The following is a 21,499-nucleotide window of genomic DNA, read 5'->3' as shown; positions in this document are numbered from 1 at the left end:
ATTTCCTCTTTTTGTATTTGTTGAGGCCTGTTGTGTTGCCTAATATGTGATCTGTTTGGGAAAATATCCCATGTGCACTTAAAAAGAATATATATTCTGCTGTGTTAGGATAGAATGTTCTGAATACATCTGTTAAGTCCACCTGGTCCAGTGTGTCATTCGAAGCCACTGTTTCCTTGTTGACTTTCTGCTTGCGTGATCTGTCCATTGATGTAAGTGGGATGTTAAAGTTCCCCTACTATTATTGTGTTATCAATTAGTACTTTTATATTATATGTAATATATATATATTATGTATATATATGTATATATATGTGTATATGTGTGTATATATATATGTCTATATATTATGTATATAGATATTATATGTAATATATATATATTTTGTGTGTGTGTGCTGCCTTGTTGAGTACATAGATATTTATAGTTGTTATATCTTTTTGTTGGAATGTCTTCTTTATGATTATAGAATGCCCTTCATTGTCTCTTTTTGTTTGTTTGTTTTAAAGTCTAGTTTATCCAATGTAAGTATTTACTTTGGCTTTCTTTTGACATCCATTTGCATGATAAATGTTTCTCCATCCCTTCACTTTCAATCTGTAGGTATCTTTGGGTCTAAAATGAGTCTCTTAGAGGCAGTATAAAGATGGGTCTTGTATTTTTATCCGTTCTGATACGCTATGTCTTTTGATTATTTAGTCCATTTATATTCAAAGTAATTATGGATAGGTTTGTATTTGTTTTCATTTTATTACTTGCTTTGTCATTATTTGTAGAGATTTTCTCTGACCCTTTCTTGTCTTTGTCACTTTTGGTCTCTCCACACTCAAAGAATCCCCTTTAATATTTCTTGCAGGGCTCATTTTAGTGATCACAAACTCCTCTAGTTTTTGTTTGGCATATTTCTTGACACTGCTTCTATTCTGAATGGTAGCCTTGCTGGATAGGGTATTTTTGGTTGCAGATTTTTCCTATCCAGCACCTAGAATATATAATGCCACTCCCTTCTGGCTTGCCAAGTTTTTGTTGAGAGAGCTCCAGCTAACTTTATGGATTTTCCCTTGTAAGTTAAGGATTTCTTTTGTCTTGCCACCTTTAAGATTTTTTTTAATCACTATATTTCACAAATTTAGTTACAATAAGTCTTTGTGTTGGCCTGCTTTTGTTGATTTTGATGGAAGTTCTCTGTTCCTTCTGGATCTGAACATCTGTCTCATTCCCAGATTAGGGAAGCTTTCTGCTATGGTTTCTTGAAATAAATTTTCTGCCCCCTTTTCTCTCTCTCCTTCTTCTAGGACTCCTGTAATATGGATGTTATTATGATTGATGGAATCACCGAGTTCCCTCAGTCTATTCTCATGTTCCGTAATTTTTCTTTCTCTCTTTTGTTCAGCTTCATTATTTTCCATTATTTTGTCTTTTAGGTCACTAATTCATTCCTCTGCTTCTCCCAGTCTGCTGTTCATTGCATCATACCTGTTTCCAAACTTGCAAACTTTATTGCATTCTTCATCTCTAATTCTTTTTTAACTCTCTTATCTCTTTGGTAAGGGTCTCCCTGATGTCTTCTATTCTTTTCTCAATCCCAGTGAGTGTCCTTATGATTGTTGCTTTAAATTATCCATCAGGAATGTTACTTATCTGTGTTTTGCTTAATTCTCAGGCCATGGCTTTGACTTATTCTCTCATTTCAGATAAATTCCTCCATCTTGACATTTTGTCTAAGTCTCTGCCTTCTTTTATGTGCTACAAAAGCCATTTATGTTGCCTGCTTCCAGAAGATAATGGCTTTATGAAGAATAGGTCATGTAGTATCCAGGGCTTGGTGCTTCAGGGAGTGTCAATGATGTGTGCTGTGTGCACTCTGCTGTTGTGTTTTGGTTGCTCTGTCCTTAAGGCCAGTCATTTGCAGAGGCTCTGCTTGCCTGCTGTAGGTAGTGTTTGGTCCCTGGCCTGAATGTGGTGAGTTTTAGCTAGGGGTGCTCTTGTCTGCTTGTGAAATGAGACCTGACACCAACTCTACCAGAACTGAGGCCTGGTAGAACTCACTGGTCAGGAGATAGGGAGTGGGCAGGGTTTTGTGCTGGTCTTCTGGAGGAGGGGCTTACCATGCTCCCTCTGAGGCCAGCATGACTTAGAAGGCAGTCCCTCCAGAGCACAGGAGGGTGGGGCTTGGTTTAAGCAAATTAGGCAGCCATTGTCTGAGCTGAGCTGCTTTCCTTAGGTGACTGGTGCTGTGTTTATGCTGAGGGGTGGGGAAGGGAAATGGTGCCAGCCAGCTCCTTTGTTCCCAAATAGGTGTCTCCTCCAACAGTGCCTCTCAGGGATATGCTTTGCAAAGAGTGAATAATATCCCCCAGTGTACCCCACCCATTTTTCAGGTCATGGTTTCCATGCTATCTACTCCCAGGTTATTTGTCTGCCTTCTTTCCAGGACCAGCGTGGTGGCCCCCAAGCTTTATCCCAGCCAACCTACTGGCCTTTAAAACTCTAGGCTTTAAGCCCTGATGGTTGCAGGAATTCACAAAATCCAGCCCATCTTGCTTCCCAAGCCAGTGGCTTTGGGGAAATATTCTGCATGTGAGTTCCCTATGTGTTCCTCTCTCTCTGTCTTTCTCCTTCTCTCACACATGCCCTTTTCCACCACTGTGGCACTGTTTCTCCCTAAACCACATCTCCTAACTCCCTGTCTTCTTAGTGAGGCCTCCTCTCTCTCCTTAGTTGTGGAGTTTGTTCTTTCAGTCTTCAGGTGGATTTCTCAGGTATCTAGGATGATATGATAGTTACCTAGTTGTGTTTGTGGGAGGAGATGGACCTAGGGTCCTCCTACTTTACCATCTTCCTCTCCAGAATGTGAAGACCTTTTAACCCAGAAGTGCCCTGAGTAGAAATGTGACAGTAGAATTCAAAGATGAACTCATATTTGTTCCAGCTTTCCCCTTCCCTAATAACAAAATGACACTGGATGTTCCTTTAAACATCCTGTCAATGTGTTTAATAGATTGTTGAGGAAGGCAAAAGCAAGTTACTAAAAACGGAGTGAACCAAAATAGAGGCAGATGGGATTGTGGCTGCGATTTCTCCCTTCACTTTGCTTATCTGCACTTTACCTCTGTGTTTCCTTATTATTCTACAGTGGAAATATGTATTAAATTATAAATAAAAATGATTTTAAAGGTTGTACTAAAGATACTTCTTTAGGAGCACCTAGGTGGTTCAGTTGGTTGAGCATCTGACTCTTGATTTCAGCTCAGGTCATGATCCCAGGGTCCTGGGACCGAGCCCCCGCATCAGGCTCTCTGCTCAGCAGGGAGCCTGCTTCCCCCTCTCTCTCTGCCTGTCTCTCTGCCTACTTGTGATCTCTCTGTCAAATAAATAAATAAAATCTTTAAAAAACAAAAAAACAACAACTCAAGATTCCCTCTCTCTCCCTCTACCCTCCCCACCCACCCCAAAATACATTAACTCTTAAAAAATATTTTTCCTTTAGGGCATAAACTTTGGGGGGAGAATTCCAAATGCCCCCCTTTTCTTAAAAACATCCAAAGAATTGATTCATTATCTTCTCTAACTTCTAGTTGCTACCACCTAATTTTTCTACATGTATTGTTTTCTTCTTATTAGAGTTTTCCACGTCTCTTCTTTATATTGATCCTAATAACCTTGTATTGTTAGTTTGAGGATTTTATTGCTAGTTCCTGGAGAGAGACAAAGTCAAAAAGTCAAAGCCTTGGGGAAAGTTACAGAGGTGAAAGAAATCTCAGAATGTTCTGTTTCCATATTAAACTCTTTTGACCTCTTTCATATTAAACAAAAATGACACCAAGTACTTAAAAACATTTGCATAGCTCTTCAATTTTTCCATAATGCATCTACCTAGGAATAAGTAGCATTACAATAACTAATATTGTATACATATCACATGCTTTGTGTATGTTATATTATTTGGTCATCACAACTACTTGAAGAAATCAGTATTAATATTATCTCCATTTTATATGAGCCTCACACAGGTTAAAAGATTTGGATAAAATTGTGGAATTCATAAATGGCAGAGCTAAGATTTGAGGTCAGATCAGTTTGGCACTGAAGACTGGACTTTGCTGCCTCACACTGATTGTCCATCTTAATCATCTAGAAGTTCCGTGAAATGGGACACCAGGAGTCCCCAGACTGATGGTGTCTAGTCTGTACCCATACCACACACTGGCTTGGGTCTGCTCTGATTGGCCAGTGCCTGGACTATAGCTTTTTTTATTTTGGATAAGCCCCTGATTATTATTATAAACTCAGGCTGATAGAGGTTGAGTAAAATTCTTAGAAGTTTATTAATATGTGACTATCAAATCTGTGTTCATTTATTATAATATTATTAAATATTATATTATTAATAATATTAATCATCAATATAACCATATAATTATAATAATCATATAATTGTATGATTACAAAATTATTAATATTAATTATTAATAATTAATGTTAATGGTTGATATTATTTAATATTATTAAAATTATATTATAATTTTATTGTAATAAAACATCATTTAAAACCATGATCTGTTGACTAAACATCTACTGAAGCCAGAGATGACCTTATATAGCTTAGATGGTTTTACAGTATCCAAGGCATCGGCATTCAGTAAATATAAATTGAATGAATTTTTGTCTGTAATTGTCCTTGTATTCAAAAAACTAATTTTTCTCTCTTTAGGCCAGAAAAGGCCGGACCACCATTGTGATAGCTCATCGTTTGTCTACAGTTCGTAATGCTGATGTCATTGCTGGCTTTGATGATGGAGTCATTGTGGAGAAAGGAAATCATGATGAACTCATGAAAGAGAAGGGCATTTATTTCAAACTTGTCACAATGCAGGTATAGTCCAAGTCTAGAGTTTTCCTGAAATATCTCAAGTACAAACTGATTTGTTGTGTTTAGTACTACAAGTAAATGTTACTTTACTTGATTATCTTGATAGGTGAGAAAAATACTTAGGGAATTCAGACCAGATTTTTCTTCCCATTGAAAGGGAGCGGAAATAAAGAAGGATAATTGGAGAAAATTAAAAGTTTAAAAAGGTTTAAAAGTCATCTATCTACTGTAGTAGCCACTGGCCTCATGTGGCTATTGAATACTTCAGTGACAATTATTCTGAATTGAAGTGTTTTAAATAGAAAATGCATCCCAGATTTCAAAGACGTGGTACAAAAGAAGAATGCAAAAGATCTCAGTAAGTTTTTACAATGATTACATGTTGAAATGCTAATATCTTAGATACAGTAGGTTAAATAAAATGCAGAGTAAAAATGGATTTTTCTCTTGCATTTTTTAATGTGGCTACTGAGAAAATTTTAAATGATAAATGTGGGTCACAGAATGGCATGCGCCATATTTCCGTTGATAGCGCTGGCCCAAAGCAAATATTATTGAGCCCCAAAACACCCAGAAAAAGGAGATGACAAGGTACTATACGAGGAAGGGATGTCATGTTATTTCAGCATATTCAGTGGCAATCCCCCTTTAGCGGGTTTAATTTTCAAATGTACCACCCATTTACACACAACCCCACACCCCGAGCAGCAGTTTAACTTTGTCCTTTCCTACAGTGATGTAAATTACCAACTTCCTTGATAGCTGTAATTTTTATTTATTTTTTGAACCTAACCTTTTTGTGCTTATTTCTTATTTATTTTAGACAAGAGGAAATGAAATTGAATTAGAAAATGCAATTAGTGAATCCAAAAGTGAAATTGATGCCTTGGAAATGCCTCCAAAAGACTCAGGATCCAGTTTAATAAGGAGAAGATCAACTCGCAAGAGTATACATGCCCAGAGTATACAAGGCCAGGACAGAAAGCTTGGGACAGAAGAGGACTTGGTACGGAGAGGATGTAGAGTTAGTTATGTCTTCAGTCCTCCCTCTGGGCTAGCTCTGGGGTAGCAGGAGTGGGAATAAAAAAGGGTTCTGTAGAATCCTCCTGTCCTATTCCCAAAATGTTCCACAAACCAAAATCTCAAAATTTTAGACTTCAGGTTATAATTCATGAATGAAAATTTATAAGACAAGAATTTTAGAATTAGAACTTATAATGTAAAGATTTTTTTTAAAAGATTTTATTTATTTATTTGGCAGACAGAGATCACAAACAGGCAGAGAATCAGGCAGAGAGAGAGGAGGAAGCAGGCTCCCTGCCGCAGAGAGCCTGATGCGAGGCTCGATCCCAGGACCCTGGGATCATGACATGAGCCAAAGGCAGAGGCTTTAACCCACTGAGCTACCCAGGTGCCCAAGATTTTTTTAAAGATTTACTTATTTCTTAATGCCGGCACTCATGCACAGGGAAGGGGTGGGCCGGAGGGAGGAGGACTGAGGGAGATGGAGAAGCAGACTCCCTGCTGAGTGCAGAGCCGGACACAGGGCTTGATCTCAAGACCCTGAGATCATGACCTGAGCCAAAATCAAGAGCTGGATGCTTAACCGACTGAGCCATTCAGGGGCCTCTGTGATATAAAGAGATTCTAATGGGTCTTCAAATGTGGACACTTCTCTTCTTTTATCTGTACTTGTAAATACTCCAAATATCAGGTAAGTGTTAAATGTTCGTGGAAGTATCATTTATTTCTTAAACTATAAAAGAGCAATATAATAGAATCTGTCAGTACTTTTTAAAAAATTAAATAACGATCAACTCATAAACAGGAATAAGATACCTTCCTTTAAAAATTTTGGTAGAGGGGCACATGGGTGGCTCAGTCGGTTAAGCATCTGCCTTCAGCTGGCATCAAGCCCTGCATCCAGCTTTCTGCTCAGCAAGGCAGTCTGCTTCTCGCTCTCCCTCTCCCCCTGCGCATTTTCTCTCTCTCAATCGCTCTCTCTCTCAAATAAATAAATAAAATCTTTTTAAAAGATTTGGTACATACCGAAGGACTGTGTCTCATTAAATTGATAAAAAGTATCAATTCTTTTTATAAATAGCTTGTTGTATTATTTTGCTTTCCAGAATGAAAATGTACCTCCAGTTTCCTTCTGGAGGATTCTGAAGCTGAATATAACTGAATGGCCTTATTTTGTGGTTGGTATATTTTGTGCTATCATAAATGGAGGCCTGCAACCAGCCTTTTCAGTAATATTCTCAAGGATTATAGGGGTAAGTGTTTATGTTCATTTTCTGGATTTATCTGTGAGTCCTGAGTAAAGAATGAGCTGTTTCTATTTGTAGCTGCATACATAAGCCACAAAAAATACTGTACCTTCTTATGAAACTTAGCAACTTGAGGATGTAAGTCTGCTTTGGGATAGGAAGGCTAATTTTTCAAGCCTGCCTTTGTCCCTGCAGTTAGTTGCTCTCTTAGGGCCTAGGTTCCTGAAGTAGTCTATGATATGGACCTCACCTGAGTGTCTCACCTGCCGTCAATGGGCTCTGAGTAAACATCATGAAAAGTCCTATCCCTGGTGCACAGAGAGAGTTCAAGGTGTGTTTGTCAGACTGACTGGAGACAGAACTGTGGTGTGACATACGCACTCGTCAGGGTGTGAGCAGGCCTGGCACGCTGCCTCTGTAAGATGTCCATCCCACTTGTTCAGATGAAAACAAAAAGGAATGGATTCCGAAAGATTGATGTATGTTGGTTGTATCTGCTTTTAATGATGACTTTTTTAACAATAAAGCCACTGCCCAGGCAGGAATGCTCTCTGTTTTGTGGTAGATGTTCAGATAGCAAGCTGAGGATACCCTTGCCATAATGGCTAAAAACATTACAGAGAAAGGAGTTGCTCCCTGCATGGAAGAGGCCAAACACGAACTTCTGATGTACCAAAAAATACACAAATGTGCAGGTCTCCCCGTGCCTGGCTAACTGACTTCTCTTTGGTATTCGTATGTTCCATGTAGTCATTCAATAAATATTTTTGCAGAGATGGCTCTGTGCCACATACTGTTCCAGGTGTTTAAAAAAAAATGCCAAGAGGGAGATAAAGTGTTTGATAGCATGGAGCATATGTTCTAGGACAGGGGTTAGCAGACTTTTTCTATAAAGGGTAAGGGAGTAAACAGTTTAGATTTTGGGCACCATATGGTCTCCATTGCAAATATTTAGCTCTACTGTTGGAGTGTAGAAGCACCCATAGTGCAGAAACAAATGAACATGGCACTATTCTGTGGAAGCTTTATAGAAACATTTGGCCGGTGGTCCCCAGGGAACTGATTCCTGGTCTAGTATTTGTGGTATAGGCAGAGAGATAGACAGTGGCATCATCAGAAAAAAAAAAAAAAAAAAAGGAAGTGGACTCATTAGGAATGGGTTTGGCTGTGTGTAACAAAAACTCAACCGAAGGATTTTATATTGTCTTCATTCCTCATGTCATGGTAAGTCTGGAAGCAAGTGACCCAGGGCTAGCACACAGACTCCTAGATATTGGTTAGGCAACCAGTCATCCACCCCGTTGAAGGTTTGTAACACAGGGTTTAAGGTTGTGGGCTCTAAGTTAGATGGCTCAGGTTTAAATCTTGGGGTCAACACTTGCCAGCTGTGTTATCTTGAACAAGTTAATTAACCTCTCTGTGCCTCTGTGTAAAGTCATGATAATAAATGTTAGGAGGTGATTGTGAGGATAAAAAGAATGGTACACATGAATTTGTATAGAATAATATCTATCACAGGATAAGAGCTTACTGACTGTTAGCTATTTTGGGGTGGAATTTTTTTTTTTTTCCTATAAAAAGGATAAAGTTTACTGGGTTGGGTTAGGAATGTAGCTCTGTTACAGACAATTTTGGCCCATTATGGAGGAAGTTGTTTGTTTTCTTTCCCTGTGAAGTAGTTTTTCTCTGTGTTCTCTAAGCCCAAGACATCATATTAGCTTTCTTACCATCTCTGGAAAGATCTCCATGTGTGGTGCTGGGTCAGCTGACTGTCTAAACTGCCCATCCTACAAAAGAGGCTGGCTCAAGGAGGCTCCTTTCTTACATAGGGTGTGGGTTCAGTGAATGACTGCCTCTCTCTGGTTTACCAAAATGGCATTGACAGATTTCTCTCTAGCTTGCAATGTCCAAATTGTAAAACAACAAATTGCCATACAATGTAGTTTCCCACCAAAAGAGGACAGTATTTATTCTCATTTCTACTTTACGTATCTGGTATGGCCTTGTGGCACTCATTACTCTAAGAGGAAGTATACACAGAAAAAGTATTGGGTCCTTTAGGAGCAACAGACCCATTCTTCGCCCTTAAGGAAGACAAAGTTTGCACACCTTTAGGTTTGGCATTAGGGAAACCAGCCCTGACTTCCATTATACTAAGCCTATCTTGACCCCCAAATATTGTGCTTGATGGGAAATGGGTCAGACCCAGAATGACTTCCTTAGTCTTTGAACTGAAAACCTGTAAATATTTTCTCAACAGGTTTTTACCAGAGATGAGGACCCTGAAACAAGAAGACAGAATAGTAATATGTTTTCTTTATTGTTTCTAGTCCTTGGAATTATTTCTTTTATTACATTCTTTCTTCAGGTAAGTGTCTGCGTTTTCACTTTGTTCATTTTCGGGAATGCATTCTTGTTCAGCTGGGGAAATTTCTAAACACTTATGTAATTTGCTCTATTAATTGGACTACTAGCATCCAAGTTTCTTTGACATATTTAGAACAAAAACGATTTGGGGCACCCGGGTGGCTCAGTCACAGGCATCCAACTCTTGATTTTAGCTCAGGGTCGTGGGATCGAGCCCCAACTCAGGTACTATGCTGGGCATGGAACCTACTTAATTGTCTCTCCCTTTCCCTCTGCCCCTTCCCCCCACTCACACACTTTCTCTCTCGTCAACAAACAAATGAATAAATAAGTAAAATTTTAAAAATAAAAGTATTTTAAAACAAAGATGTTTCGCTTCCACTGGAGCACTTGCTTACCTTCTCCCCCCCCCACCACCACCTCTCCCAAATGAAATATTAATGAAATCAGAGGGAAGAAGGTGTTTGATCTAATCTGATGATTAGACATGAAAACTGGGGACTCAAAAATGGAATTCAGGGGAATCCTGGGCTTGAGCCTGGATATAAGTACTGCCAGTTGGTTTAAATCCTCAACATGTCTTGGTATATCCTGAAAACAACAAAAAGCGAGACATGGTAAGCAAGTTGCACCGATCCAAAAAAATGTTTGAAGAGTTTTTCATTCACCTTTTGCTAAAGGAGAAGGAACATTTTTAATGATGGAAGAATGTCGGCCCTAAACAGAAACTGTAGACCCTTTTGTTAAGAGTCAGATTTTACAGCTGCACATCATTTGGGTGAAACAATTGCAAAGAAATTCAGAGCTCTAAAAGTTGAATGCGGTAAGGTGAAGTTTGAGTATGCTTTGCACCAGTTCCTAATTTTGTGGTTTCAGGCAAATAAATAATGTACACTAAGCCTCGATTTCCTCATCTGTAAAATAGGAATGTTAGTACCTTCCTCTTGATGATTAAAATGAATAATGTGACCAGTGTCATATGTCCTTTCCGTGTCTGGAGAGGAGCCTTGGAGCAGGCGGCCAGGCAGCTGTCTGGCAGAGCCGGGCGGTGGAGCAGCAATGTTCGCGCATGCCCAGAGGCCTCTGGTGCTCTGGGCAGGCGCGTCCCCATAGGCAAGGGAGCCATGGCCAGCACTGAGGTCGTTTTCTTCCCAGAAGGAATTCATAAGGACCATCCTCTTCCTAGCCCCAGCTGGAGCTTTGACTCATGAAGAAAAGTGAAGACATCTCTTGGAAACGTCTTCATGTAAATGTAAATCTACTTGAAAGATCACGACTTCAAAATCTTTTTCTCCTGACACAAAGCTTATAAAAGAAGAGCAAATGTCATAGACCCAGCTCTTTCCCAGAAGCCTTGAGGAGGGCCTAGCGGCTTTGAATGCACAATGTTTCATAATCAGAAAGGCTAGTTTGTGTATCGTAAGGAGGTTCTTATATGCAAGGAACTCCTGGATTCCCTCCTGGAGGTGCCATTGCAACCACGATTGATGCTACTGTTGGTGTGTCTATGATTATAGCTGGAGGAGTCGTCAAGACTGCCGGTCTCAACATCAGTTTTAAAACGCCTTTCCCCCTTTGTTCTGATGTGATAAATAGCCAACTGGATAAAGTTGAAGGAAGGAAATTGTTTCCTGTAATGTTTGAAACATGGAAGAGAGGACTCTATCCTCAGAAGCAAGAAGCTTATTTGTAAAGCTGGATCCTGAAAAAAGTTTGACCTTGAAGAGCTTCTGGTCCATCCTACACCAATCTGTTAGGCTGTCTTTCCTCCAGAAGAAGCTGTTGTCCCCAGGCAAGCTCTACTTACTTGCTGTTGAGTCCCCCAGAGGGTAAAGCCTGCTAACAGCCACCTTCCTGAACTCATCTTCCAAATACAACTCCAGGAGCCAATTCCACCTTCTAAACTTTTTAACACAGAAGCACTCCCTGGGAAAGTGCCAACAGATCTTTGTGTCTTTTTAGGACAAGTGTCTGGTTCATGGGTTTGAACGGGCTCCTTAAGGTTGCACAAGCATGATGTCTGCCCCATTGCAGACTGGAGACACAATGCCTATTGAAAGGTTCTTTTGTGTTTTGTTTTGTTTTGTTTTAAGATTTTATTTATTCATTTGAGAGGTAATAAGAGAGAGAGAGCACGAGAGGAGGGAGGGTCAGAGGGAGAAGACTCCCCACCAAACAGGGAGCCCAACGCAGGACTTGATCCCCAGACTCCAGGATCATGACCTGAGCTGAAAGCAGTTGCTTAACCAACTGAGCCACCCAAGTTCCTGCATATTGGAAGTTTTACCACAAACTTAGATATGCCAGAAAAATCGAAGGAAGGAATAATGTGTGTGTGTGTATTACAAATTACAAAGCTAGCTTTATTGTATCCAAACAAATCTTTTTGACTACAGTAGGAAACACAACTAGTTCCTATAGGAATGGATATCTCATATCTGGCTTCTAGGAATTAAACAACCGCACCATTAAAAAGAAGAAGAAAAAGAAGGAGAAGAAAGAAAAAGAAAGAAAAAGAAGAAAAAGGAATCATGTGATCATGTTCCCAGGCCTGTGGGAGGCAGTAGCAAACACTCAGTTACTTATTGAAGGAATAGATATTAGCCATGTGTAATTTTTTAAGATAAAATTCTGAATAGGCCTCTATATTTAATTGTTGTAGGCATGTATTAATTTTTTATATAGACAGAAAGGGTTTGGTTTTTTTTTTTTACCTTATAAGAAGTACAAAAGAAAAATGACTGAATGAACTCTTTCTTTACTAAGCACTTAAAAACTCATTGGGTAATTTGGGCTAAGCATTACAGAATGCTTTACCTGAATGGAAGATTACTGTAGCAACTCTTAATGCCATAGAATGTAAAGATTCGTGAGTGTGTAGTTGGTTGAGGGATTTTGAGGGCGGTAGGCTTTGAGCTGCTCCCTTCAACTCTGGAGATTTGAACTGGGAAAGCAAAGGCAGGGAAGGCAGTTCCCTTTGTAAAGTGATGATGCTTGGGGAGACAGGAGTCTGACTTGCCTAGCAAAACTCCGTGGAAACAGGCTCTAATATAGGACCTCAGAACTACAGAGATGGCACAGTGGCCAACAACATTAGAGTCCCTACCCCTGATTTGGAAACAAAAGGAGGGAGCTCTGTGGGTGATAAGATTTCAGGCTCTGGGTTCCCATTCTAGTTAGGATTCTCATAACCCCAGATTCACAGTCCACCTCTGCCACCTTACATTTGGGTCCTTTGGCAACTAAACCTCAGTTTCTTTTGTAAAGTAGTGATTTTACAGTTGTCCTAAAGGTGACATTCTTCCATCACTAAAAGCATTGTTCTATGTATACATACAGGTATTTTATATAAACTTACAGTGTCAGGCTAAGCACTGAACAACTAGGTCTCGACAAAAATAGTAATATTCCTGTAGTGAGCAAGATAATTCACATTTTATTCAGTCTAGTAAGAGAAACCTCAGTCTGGCCATTTCTAAGTCAATTAAACTGTTCTAGTAATTTCAGGCTTTAATTCAATGAATCTAGCATTTCTCCCTTTCCTCCTCCTCCTGGGTCAGTGTCTCTGTTAGCAGAGGGGTGCAGGGGGATGGTCTGTGGGTATCACCTGCCTGCCTGCTTCATGCTGGCAACTGGTATGGCCTGCGGCCTTCAGTTATATGGTCCTACCAGGCTGTCCCCCTTTATCGAACCACTCTGAAGAATTAGCTCTTTCTTCACTTATGCTCTTTGCCTCTGTTTCTTCCCTCTCTCAGTAATGCTCATGTGCTAGCTGGGGCCACAGAGGAGCTATAACTGCCCTTTTCCACCTCTCTGATTCTGTAGGGAATGGGGTTGTTATTAGGGCCTCTCCTCTTCTGATGCGCAATGGGCTATTTCCACTCTGCTTCCCCCATGCCATTGTGTGGCGGCCCTTATCTGTAGACTCTCACTTCCCGGAGCTCCAGAAGGACAGGGAGCATTGCTTCTTCCTGGTCCTGTATCCCCACATGCATTGGGATGAGGGTTCTGTTGCCCTTCCTCCCCAGATGTGGCCAGGCATGGGAGCACACTCACATGGGACTCTATTTCCCAGAGGAACTCCTCCCTCCTCCCAGACGTGGAAGGTTAGATTCTTGGGGGAAGGAGAGGGCCAGGGCAGAAAATTCTCTCTTCGTCAGCCTTCTTGCCCAGCTTGTTTTGCTCCAAGACTTTAGCTTTTTTTTTTTTTTTTTTTAACTTGGAAACTAGGAATTTGCTATCTTTGTTCCCTGCTTCCTTTATGGCTGGGGTGACTAAATATTTCTGTTTTCCCAGACGACACCTCAGGTCCTGGTATATCTCTTAACAGCATCCTTTTGGCATTTTCAGTGTGTCCTGGTTTGGATGACACATAATACAGCCATCCTTCTTCGAGTGCCTCTGCCTTAGAAACAACTTGAGCTTCCTGGGTGACAGACCCCGGCTCCCCGGGAGAAATAACAGGGATAGGAGTCAGGAGAAAGAAACATACTTCCTAATAAATCTCTCATCATCCTGCCAGTAATGGGGGAGTAATGATTTCAAAACTGGGCTCTCCTGGCCCCACCCACCAGTGTGGCTCTGTACCATGGAACACAGTGACCGAAACATAGCCAAGCCTGACATCAGGCTTTCTGACATGGTCTCGTGTCCTCTCAGCAGTGACATCCGGGCTCCCGACCTCTGTGTCATCAGTGTCAGGGTCTCTGATAGGTCTCCTTTCTTGTGGCGTGTTCTCATTCACAGGGCTTCATGTTTGGCAAAGCCGGGGAGATCCTCACCAAGCGACTCCGGTACATGGTTTTCAGATCGATGCTGAGACAGGTATGTCTGCTGAGGACTGAGCCTGGGCTGGGCGGACTTCCCTGCTTGTACATGTGGCCTCATGGAGTGGGAGTGCAGTTAGGTTACTCAGAGCGAACTCCTGTGGTGGTCTTCACTTCGTCTCCCCTCAGAGATGCCGCTGGACCACCCCCCAGGTCTGGCTCAGAGGCCCTGCTGTCTGCTGTGGGCAGGACAAGGAATGGGATGGCCCCAGACGGTCCCCAGAGCAGGTTCACCACCAGCCTTTCTCATGGCAACTGGAGGCAGAGTAGGCAGTACCCCTCATCCCTTTTCTCTCTTTCTTCCCTTCTTTCCCCTGAGAAACTCAAGACATTCATTTTTCTGCCCACTAAGGGATGTCACCTGAACCCTGTCTTTCCACAAAGCAAAATGTATCCCCTCTCCCTGGTTTCTTTGCTGGGGTTAGTTGGACACAGTAATTTACACTGTAGTCTAACAAGCTTAATGGAATGCCTCTCACATTTCAGATCTTCAACACCCCAGCAACAGGCAGAGGCAAATGTTTTCCTAGGGAAAGGGGGAGGGGGCTTCTGGGAATGTCACCCAAAGCAGCCCAGTTCAAAGAGAAAGTTTCTCTAACAATCCTGAAAATTTCGTATGTGATTTTATAACTCTCCATTTTAAAATCACTGATCCTTTGCCAGTGAATAAAATGAGGTTCCAGAAGGATGTCCTGGACATGCCAGGGGTGCTGGAACCCTGGCTGAGAAGCACAGGTTGCCACATTAGGATTTCTCAATGACATACACCTTTTCCTGGCTGTCTTTGCTTCCTCCATCCTTTCCCACCCCTGCCACCATGACTTAAAAAGCATGTTTGTGGGAATTGCTTGCAGTGACTGACAGAGCCAGGACTGACTTGAATGAGTGACAGAAAACTATTTGATGGGGGCCCTGTCCTAGGACACTGAGTCAAACCATAATTATAACTGAGATTCCATTTAGGAGGCTGATCTTGGTCTAGAGCCAAATGCCCCATTACCGTCCCAGCCCCCAGGCTGACTCCTGAGTCTATTATACTTCGGAAGCTGAGCTGATGGTTTGTGTAATGCCCTCTCTACAAATTATTAAGCCTGGCAAATACATATGAAGACCTCCTGCTTCAGAGCCATAATACGAAGAATTGTCAGACATTCATACCGCAACAGTCCCTGTATTTAAGGAAGTTATATGCCACTGGAAGAGGCATTTTAACACAGCAATTTTAAAAAAGCAAAGTGATGCATGCTATAATAACTTGTAACACTTTCTTGATTCTTAAATATTTGGGGAAAATATGATAGATATTGCTTTAATTGCAAATCATCAGTATGGATAAAAGGACCATAGTTATTTTTATTATGGATATAAATTCATACTACAAATTCACAATCTTTTTAGTACTTATGTACTTAAAAAGGTAAATGGACTAATGGCTAATAACACATGAAAAAATGCTATCCATCACTTGGAATCAAGGAAGTACAAATCAAAACCTCAATGAGATAATACACCAGTCAGAATGGTTAAAATTAACAAGTCAGAAAACAACAGATGTTGGAGGTTGTGGAGAAAAGGGAGCCCTCTTACACTGTTGGTGAGAATGCAAGCTGGTGCACCCACTCTGGAAAACAACATGGAGGTTCCTCAAACAGTTAAAAATAGAGCTACCCTACAGAATTGCACCACTGGGTATTTACCCCAAAGATATAAATGTTATGATCCAAAGGGGCACATGCACCCCAATGTTTATAGCAGCAATGTCCACAATAGCCAAACTATGGAAAGAGCCCAGATGTCCATCAACAGATGAATGGATAAAGAAGATGTGGTGTATACACACACACACACACACACACACACACACACACACTCTGGTATATTAATCAGCCCTCAAAAATTGAAATCCTGCCATTTGCAACGACATGGATGGAAGTAAAGGGTATTATGTTAAGTGAAATAAGTCAGTCAGAGAAATCCAGTTATCAAATTCACTTACTTGTGGAATTTAAGAAACAAAACCAGATCATAGTGGAAGGGAGGGAAAAATAAGATGAAATCAGACAGGGAGACAAACCATAAAAGATTCTTAATCATAGGAAACAAACTGAGGGTTGGTGAGAGGGGGATGGGAGGATAAGGTAACTGGGTGATATTAAGGGAGGCATGTGATATAATGAGCACTGGGTATTGTATAAGACTGATGAATCACAGGGCGCCTGGGTGGCTCAGTGAGTTAAGCCGCTGTCTTTGGCTCAGGTCATGATCTCAGGATCCTGGGATCAAGCCCCGCATCGGGCTCTCTGCTCAGCAGGGAGCTTGCTTCCCTTCCTCTCTCTCTGCCTGCCTCTCTGTCTACTTGTGATCTCTCTCTGTCAAAGAAATAAATAAAATCTTAAAAAAAAAAAAAGACTGATGAATCACTGCTCTCTACCTCTGAAACTAATAATATGCTATATGTTAATTGAATTTAAATAAAAGTAAATTTAAAAAATTAAAAGGTGAATGGCTTTATCAAAAAAAATCCTATTTTGTGTTAATCTTAAATTTCAACCTAAATTTCTTTTGTTGATTTTTTAAACCCAATTTATTTATTCTGCCCTGAACTCCAGTTATCTAAACTGCTTATTCAGCCTCTCTATTTGGGTGTCTAAGTAGCAGGCACTCAGAAAATTATTTTGACAAATGAAATTACTTATGTGTTTGTCTGTTAAGTCCCTTTCTTGTCTATCGAGTGTCAAATCCTGAGTGTGAAATGCAAGGGGTATAAATGATAACCATCCTGATCTTGTCCTTGCCCTTGGAGCTAAGGGTCTTATAAGTAGAGCTTTAAGATAATAAAATCTTTTTCTGTGCCACAGGATGTGAGCTGGTTTGATGACCCTAAAAACACCACTGGAGCATTGACAACTAGGCTTGCCAATGACGCTGCTCAAGTTAAAGGGGTATGTACCTTCTCTCTGCTGGTGTTAGTCTTAGTTGGCCATTTTGGATCTCCACATGGAATTAATTTTCCCATTTTCGGTGTTCTCGTTATCACTAAAACGTTATATAAATATTTAACACAATAAATCATTGGCCTCATAGCGAAAATGTTAACCACTTAAACATTGTATACTGTATAACAGTGTATATATAATTTACAAGCTTTCTTTTGTTGTTTTGTTGTTTACTTTCTTTTGTTTTGTTGTTTACTACTTGTTTTCTTTTGTTGTTATGTTGTTAGTCATATTATTTACAGGATACACATGGAAGGATAATTATTTAGAAAAGGAAGTATTTATCAGCATATCATGCAAAATCAGTCTGTTTTGGGTTTGGTTAATCAACAGAGAACTAATTGCTACTGAAAAAAGAATGCAGTTTCTGTATACATGTTTAGGAGTACTGCAGTTTAGAAGAGAGGAAAGAAAAATCTAAAAGCAGGTTGAGGGGCATTCAGGTGACTCAGTTGGTTAAGCATCAGACTCTTGATTTCAGTTCAGGGCATGCCATCAGGGTCTGAGATCAAGTCCCACATCGGGCTCCCCACTAGGCTGGCCTGGGGTCTGCTTAAGATTCTCTCTCTCTCTCTCTCCCTCTAGACCTCCTTGCCCACCCTGCTCATGCATGTGCACTCGCTCTCTCTCTCTCTCTCTCAAAAAAAAAAAAAATATATATATATATATATAGTAATAATAATAAAAATAAAAACAGGTTGAAAGAAATGAGAAGCACATTAAAACATTAAAGCAGTGGTAGAAGGAACAACTTCATCAGGTTGTAAAGCTCAAATTTTACTAGTACATGACTCTCTTTAACTGCTCAACTAGAAACAGTTGAACCAGGAGGTTTTGATTTGTTCAGGAAGTGACAGTTTCTTTTACACTGTAACTACTGATAGCAAAAATCCACAAGATGATATAGGATTTGAAAAAAAAAAAAAAAAGCATGTGATGTCTGCCGTGCCTTTCCCTCCCTTGAACCTTATTAATCTTTTAGTCTTTCTTTAAGGTAGCTCTATATTAAAGTTTCTTCTATCAAATACAGGGGGCTTCCGTAAGACTAAATTAGGTTATGAATGTGTAAGCGTGCAGAGTTTTAAATTACAACGTAAATCTTGTGACTTTTTAAAATGCAGATTTCTTTGCTTAAAACACACAAATCAATGAATATGGAGGTTTAGATCAAGTTGTATAGAACCTATCAGGGCCACATATGCACTACTTGAAATAACTTTGAACTTTATAAAGCAGGCAACAACCTGGCCTTCTGGTGTCTACACCGCATGCCAGGATCATCATTAAAAATAACTATGGGAAAAAAAATAACAGCAGGATGTATAGGTAAGGGCTTTCAGGCCTCAGTGATATGGTGGTATATGCAAGAGGCCTGAATGAGGGAAAGGTACTAGCCCTGTAGATATATAGAGAGGAATGTTCTAAACAGAAGGATCAGCAAGTGCTAAGGCCCTGAGGCTGGAGCATTTCCATAACCGTTCTAAGAACAGTAAAGAGAATAGTATGGCTACAGTAAAGTAAGTGAAAGGAAGAGGCATAAGAATTGAGATCTGCATTATATCTGGAAATAGATGGGAAATCATTGTAGGGTTTTGGACATAGAAGCGATGGGATCCGAAAGTTTATTTGTTTGTTTATTTGTTTGTTTTTAAGATTTTGTTTATTTATGACAGAGCACAAGCAGGGGGAGTGGCAGGCAGAGGGAGAGGGAAAAGCAGGCTCCCTGCTGAGAGGGGGTAGCCTGATCAGGGTCTCAATCCCAGGTCCCCAGGATCATGATCACAGCTGAAGGCAGTCGTTTAACCAACTGAGCCACCCAGGCGCCCCTTGGGATCTGAAAGTTTTAAAGGCTGCTGTATGACTAGGCTGAAGGGGGCAAGGGTGGAGGCAGGGACTGTATTGCCATAGTCGGGGTGGGAGGATAACATTTTACACTGGAGTGGTCATCATGAAGGGCACAAAAAGTAATCAGATTCAGGACATAGTTTGAAGGTACAGCCAACAGAATTTATTGGTTATATGTGGGGTATAAGAGAACGGGAATATAGAATGTCTCCATAATTTTTGACCAGCATCACTTTAAAAAATGGAACTGTGGGGCACCTGGGTGGCTCGTTGGTTAAGTGGCTGCCTTCAGCTCAGTCCATGATCCCAAGGTCCTGGGATCGGGCCCCACATCAGGCTCCCTGCTCAGCAGAGAGCCTGCTTCTCCCCACCTCTCTCTGCCTGCCGCTCTGCCTGTTTGTGCTCTCCCTATATCTCTCTGCCAAATAAATAAAAATCTTTATCAAAAAAATGGAGTTGCTTTTTAATGAAACTGGGAGTCTGTCAAAAGAACAGATTTGAGGGAGAGTTGAGAGTTCCTTTTGGAACATGGAATGTTTGAGATGTCCAATGAGATGTCCGAGTGGAGATACCAAGAAGGCAGATTAGATGCACAGGTCTGGAGCTGAGTACAGACGTCTGGTCTGGAAATAGACATTTGGAGATTTTTCAGTGCATTGATGGCTTGTAAACCAGGGGACTGGGTTAATAGACAAGGAAACATATGCAGCTAGAGAGCATGGAAAGTGCTGGGCCATGAGGTCCGGGCTATGAGAATGCACCTGCAAAGAAGACTGGAAGACTAGGAAGGAGCAGCCAGTGAGGGTCCTAGAGCAGTGTCCTAGAAACAACATGGGAAAAGTGTTTTCAGGAATAGCATTCAAGGATGTCAGATACCGCTAATAAGCTCACAAGGTGATGGAACATCTTACCATGCTCCAGCCTCTAGAAGGTGCTGATGGAAAAAAAAAAAAAAAAAGAAGGTGCCATGGTTCTGACAAGAACTGTTTCAAGGTGTGGTGGGAGCAAAACCTGCTGGAAGGCGGATCAAGAGAAAGGAGAAAAGAGGACAAACACCATTAGATACATTATTAAAGGACTTCTTGGGAAATGGAGGAGAGAAGTGGGTGGTAGGTAAAAGACATAAAGCATCAGTCTCTATTTTTTTTAATTTAACTTGGCAGGAGAATCAGTCAGTGAGCTTGGGGTCAATCCGTTTTGCTCCCTCCCTTCAAGAGTGAGTCTTTGGCGATCAGGCTCAGTGCGGACACAGTGCGTCCTCAAATTTCTGAAATCCAAGTTTCCCTAGTTAAACTTTGCTGCCCTCCCTTTAGCATGCCTTTCACAGAGACCTGGTTGAATGTGCTCTTGTGCTCACAGGGACTCACACGTCCCATACCTCGTTGGGTGTGGAGGACACAGCCTGGAGTAAATGCTGACTCCATCCCGGTGGCAGAACCCTGAGCAGGTGCAGTGTGAGCATTGTGTGCTGGCTGTCCTCCTTCCCTCCTCTGAAATTCCTCTGGGGTGATGGCCTGTCCTAAGCCGTGGTCCTATCTTGTATCTCTAAGACTGGTGGCCAGGCCTGTCCCTCTCCTGTCGTTTGTGAGCTCCTCAGCCCCTGGAGCTCTGGGAGCCCCGGATTGCCTGCTGGTGTTGACCTGCTGCTTTTCATTGGTATCTTCGAACTCACACTCTGATGGCCCCACTAGCCTGCACACCCCTGTGTGAGCCACCGGTTCAGAAGTGTTCTCCAGAACTTCGATCAATAGCTAAGGACCAGAGAAGAGGAAACGAGTAGGTCTGTGAGCGCCGTCAGAGGCAGAAAAGTCTGACGTAGCCGTTACCACAGGTTGGTGGAGACAGGACAGTTGTATCCACTTAATGCTACCAGCTGACCTGTTCATGTTGGGGCAGATGTGTGTAGGTGTGTAAATACACATACAGCTATATGCATGCATATACATATTTTCACTTATATTTACCTGTATATGTGTGTGTGTGTGTGTGTGTTTGTATCTCTATTCCACAGTGGGAAGTAGTGAAATTAATTTTTTATATCAAAAAATACCCAAGGGAAGACATACTGTCAAAAATCATTCTACCCAAGGCAGGGCTAATTCAAGTTTGTGCATATATAGTTATTGATAATGTTTATCTAGGTTAAATGTTCTTCATATTTAACTTGACCATCAAGGAAACATGTTCTTGGATGTATTTCTGAGTCAGAAGCATGTTCTGCTAGAAAGAAATCAGGAGGAAATAATCTCAGCATTTTGCATATGAAATAGCTTTAAAGTTTTATTTTGGTTTTAGGACTAGAATTCTGCAGGGGAAAAAAAG

At 41.0% G+C, this 21,499-nt stretch overlaps 1 protein-coding gene across 3 annotated transcripts in view; it reads left to right on the top strand.

Annotated features, from left to right (window-relative positions):
• The window catches only part of LOC125080471 (ATP-dependent translocase ABCB1), a 110,130-nt gene that overhangs the window by 62,639 nt on the left and 25,992 nt on the right, over positions 1–21,499 (top strand). For all 3 annotated transcript variants that reach the window (XM_047694337.1, XM_047694335.1, XM_047694336.1), the window contains 6 exons: positions 4,715–4,876; positions 5,697–5,879; positions 7,003–7,149; positions 9,404–9,511; positions 14,257–14,334; positions 17,195–17,278. In XM_047694337.1, the coding sequence (XP_047550293.1) occupies positions 4,715–4,876; positions 5,697–5,879; positions 7,003–7,149; positions 9,404–9,511; positions 14,257–14,334; positions 17,195–17,278 (762 nt within the window). The remainder of the gene's footprint in view (positions 1–4,714; positions 4,877–5,696; positions 5,880–7,002; positions 7,150–9,403; positions 9,512–14,256; positions 14,335–17,194; positions 17,279–21,499) is intronic.

This window comes from Lutra lutra, chromosome 11, assembly GCF_902655055.1.
Source record: "Lutra lutra chromosome 11, mLutLut1.2, whole genome shotgun sequence".
Lineage (NCBI taxonomy): Eukaryota > Metazoa > Chordata > Mammalia > Carnivora > Mustelidae > Lutra > Lutra lutra.
The sequence above is the reverse complement of the archived record's forward strand: the minus strand, read 5'-3'. Positions and strand labels throughout refer to the sequence as shown.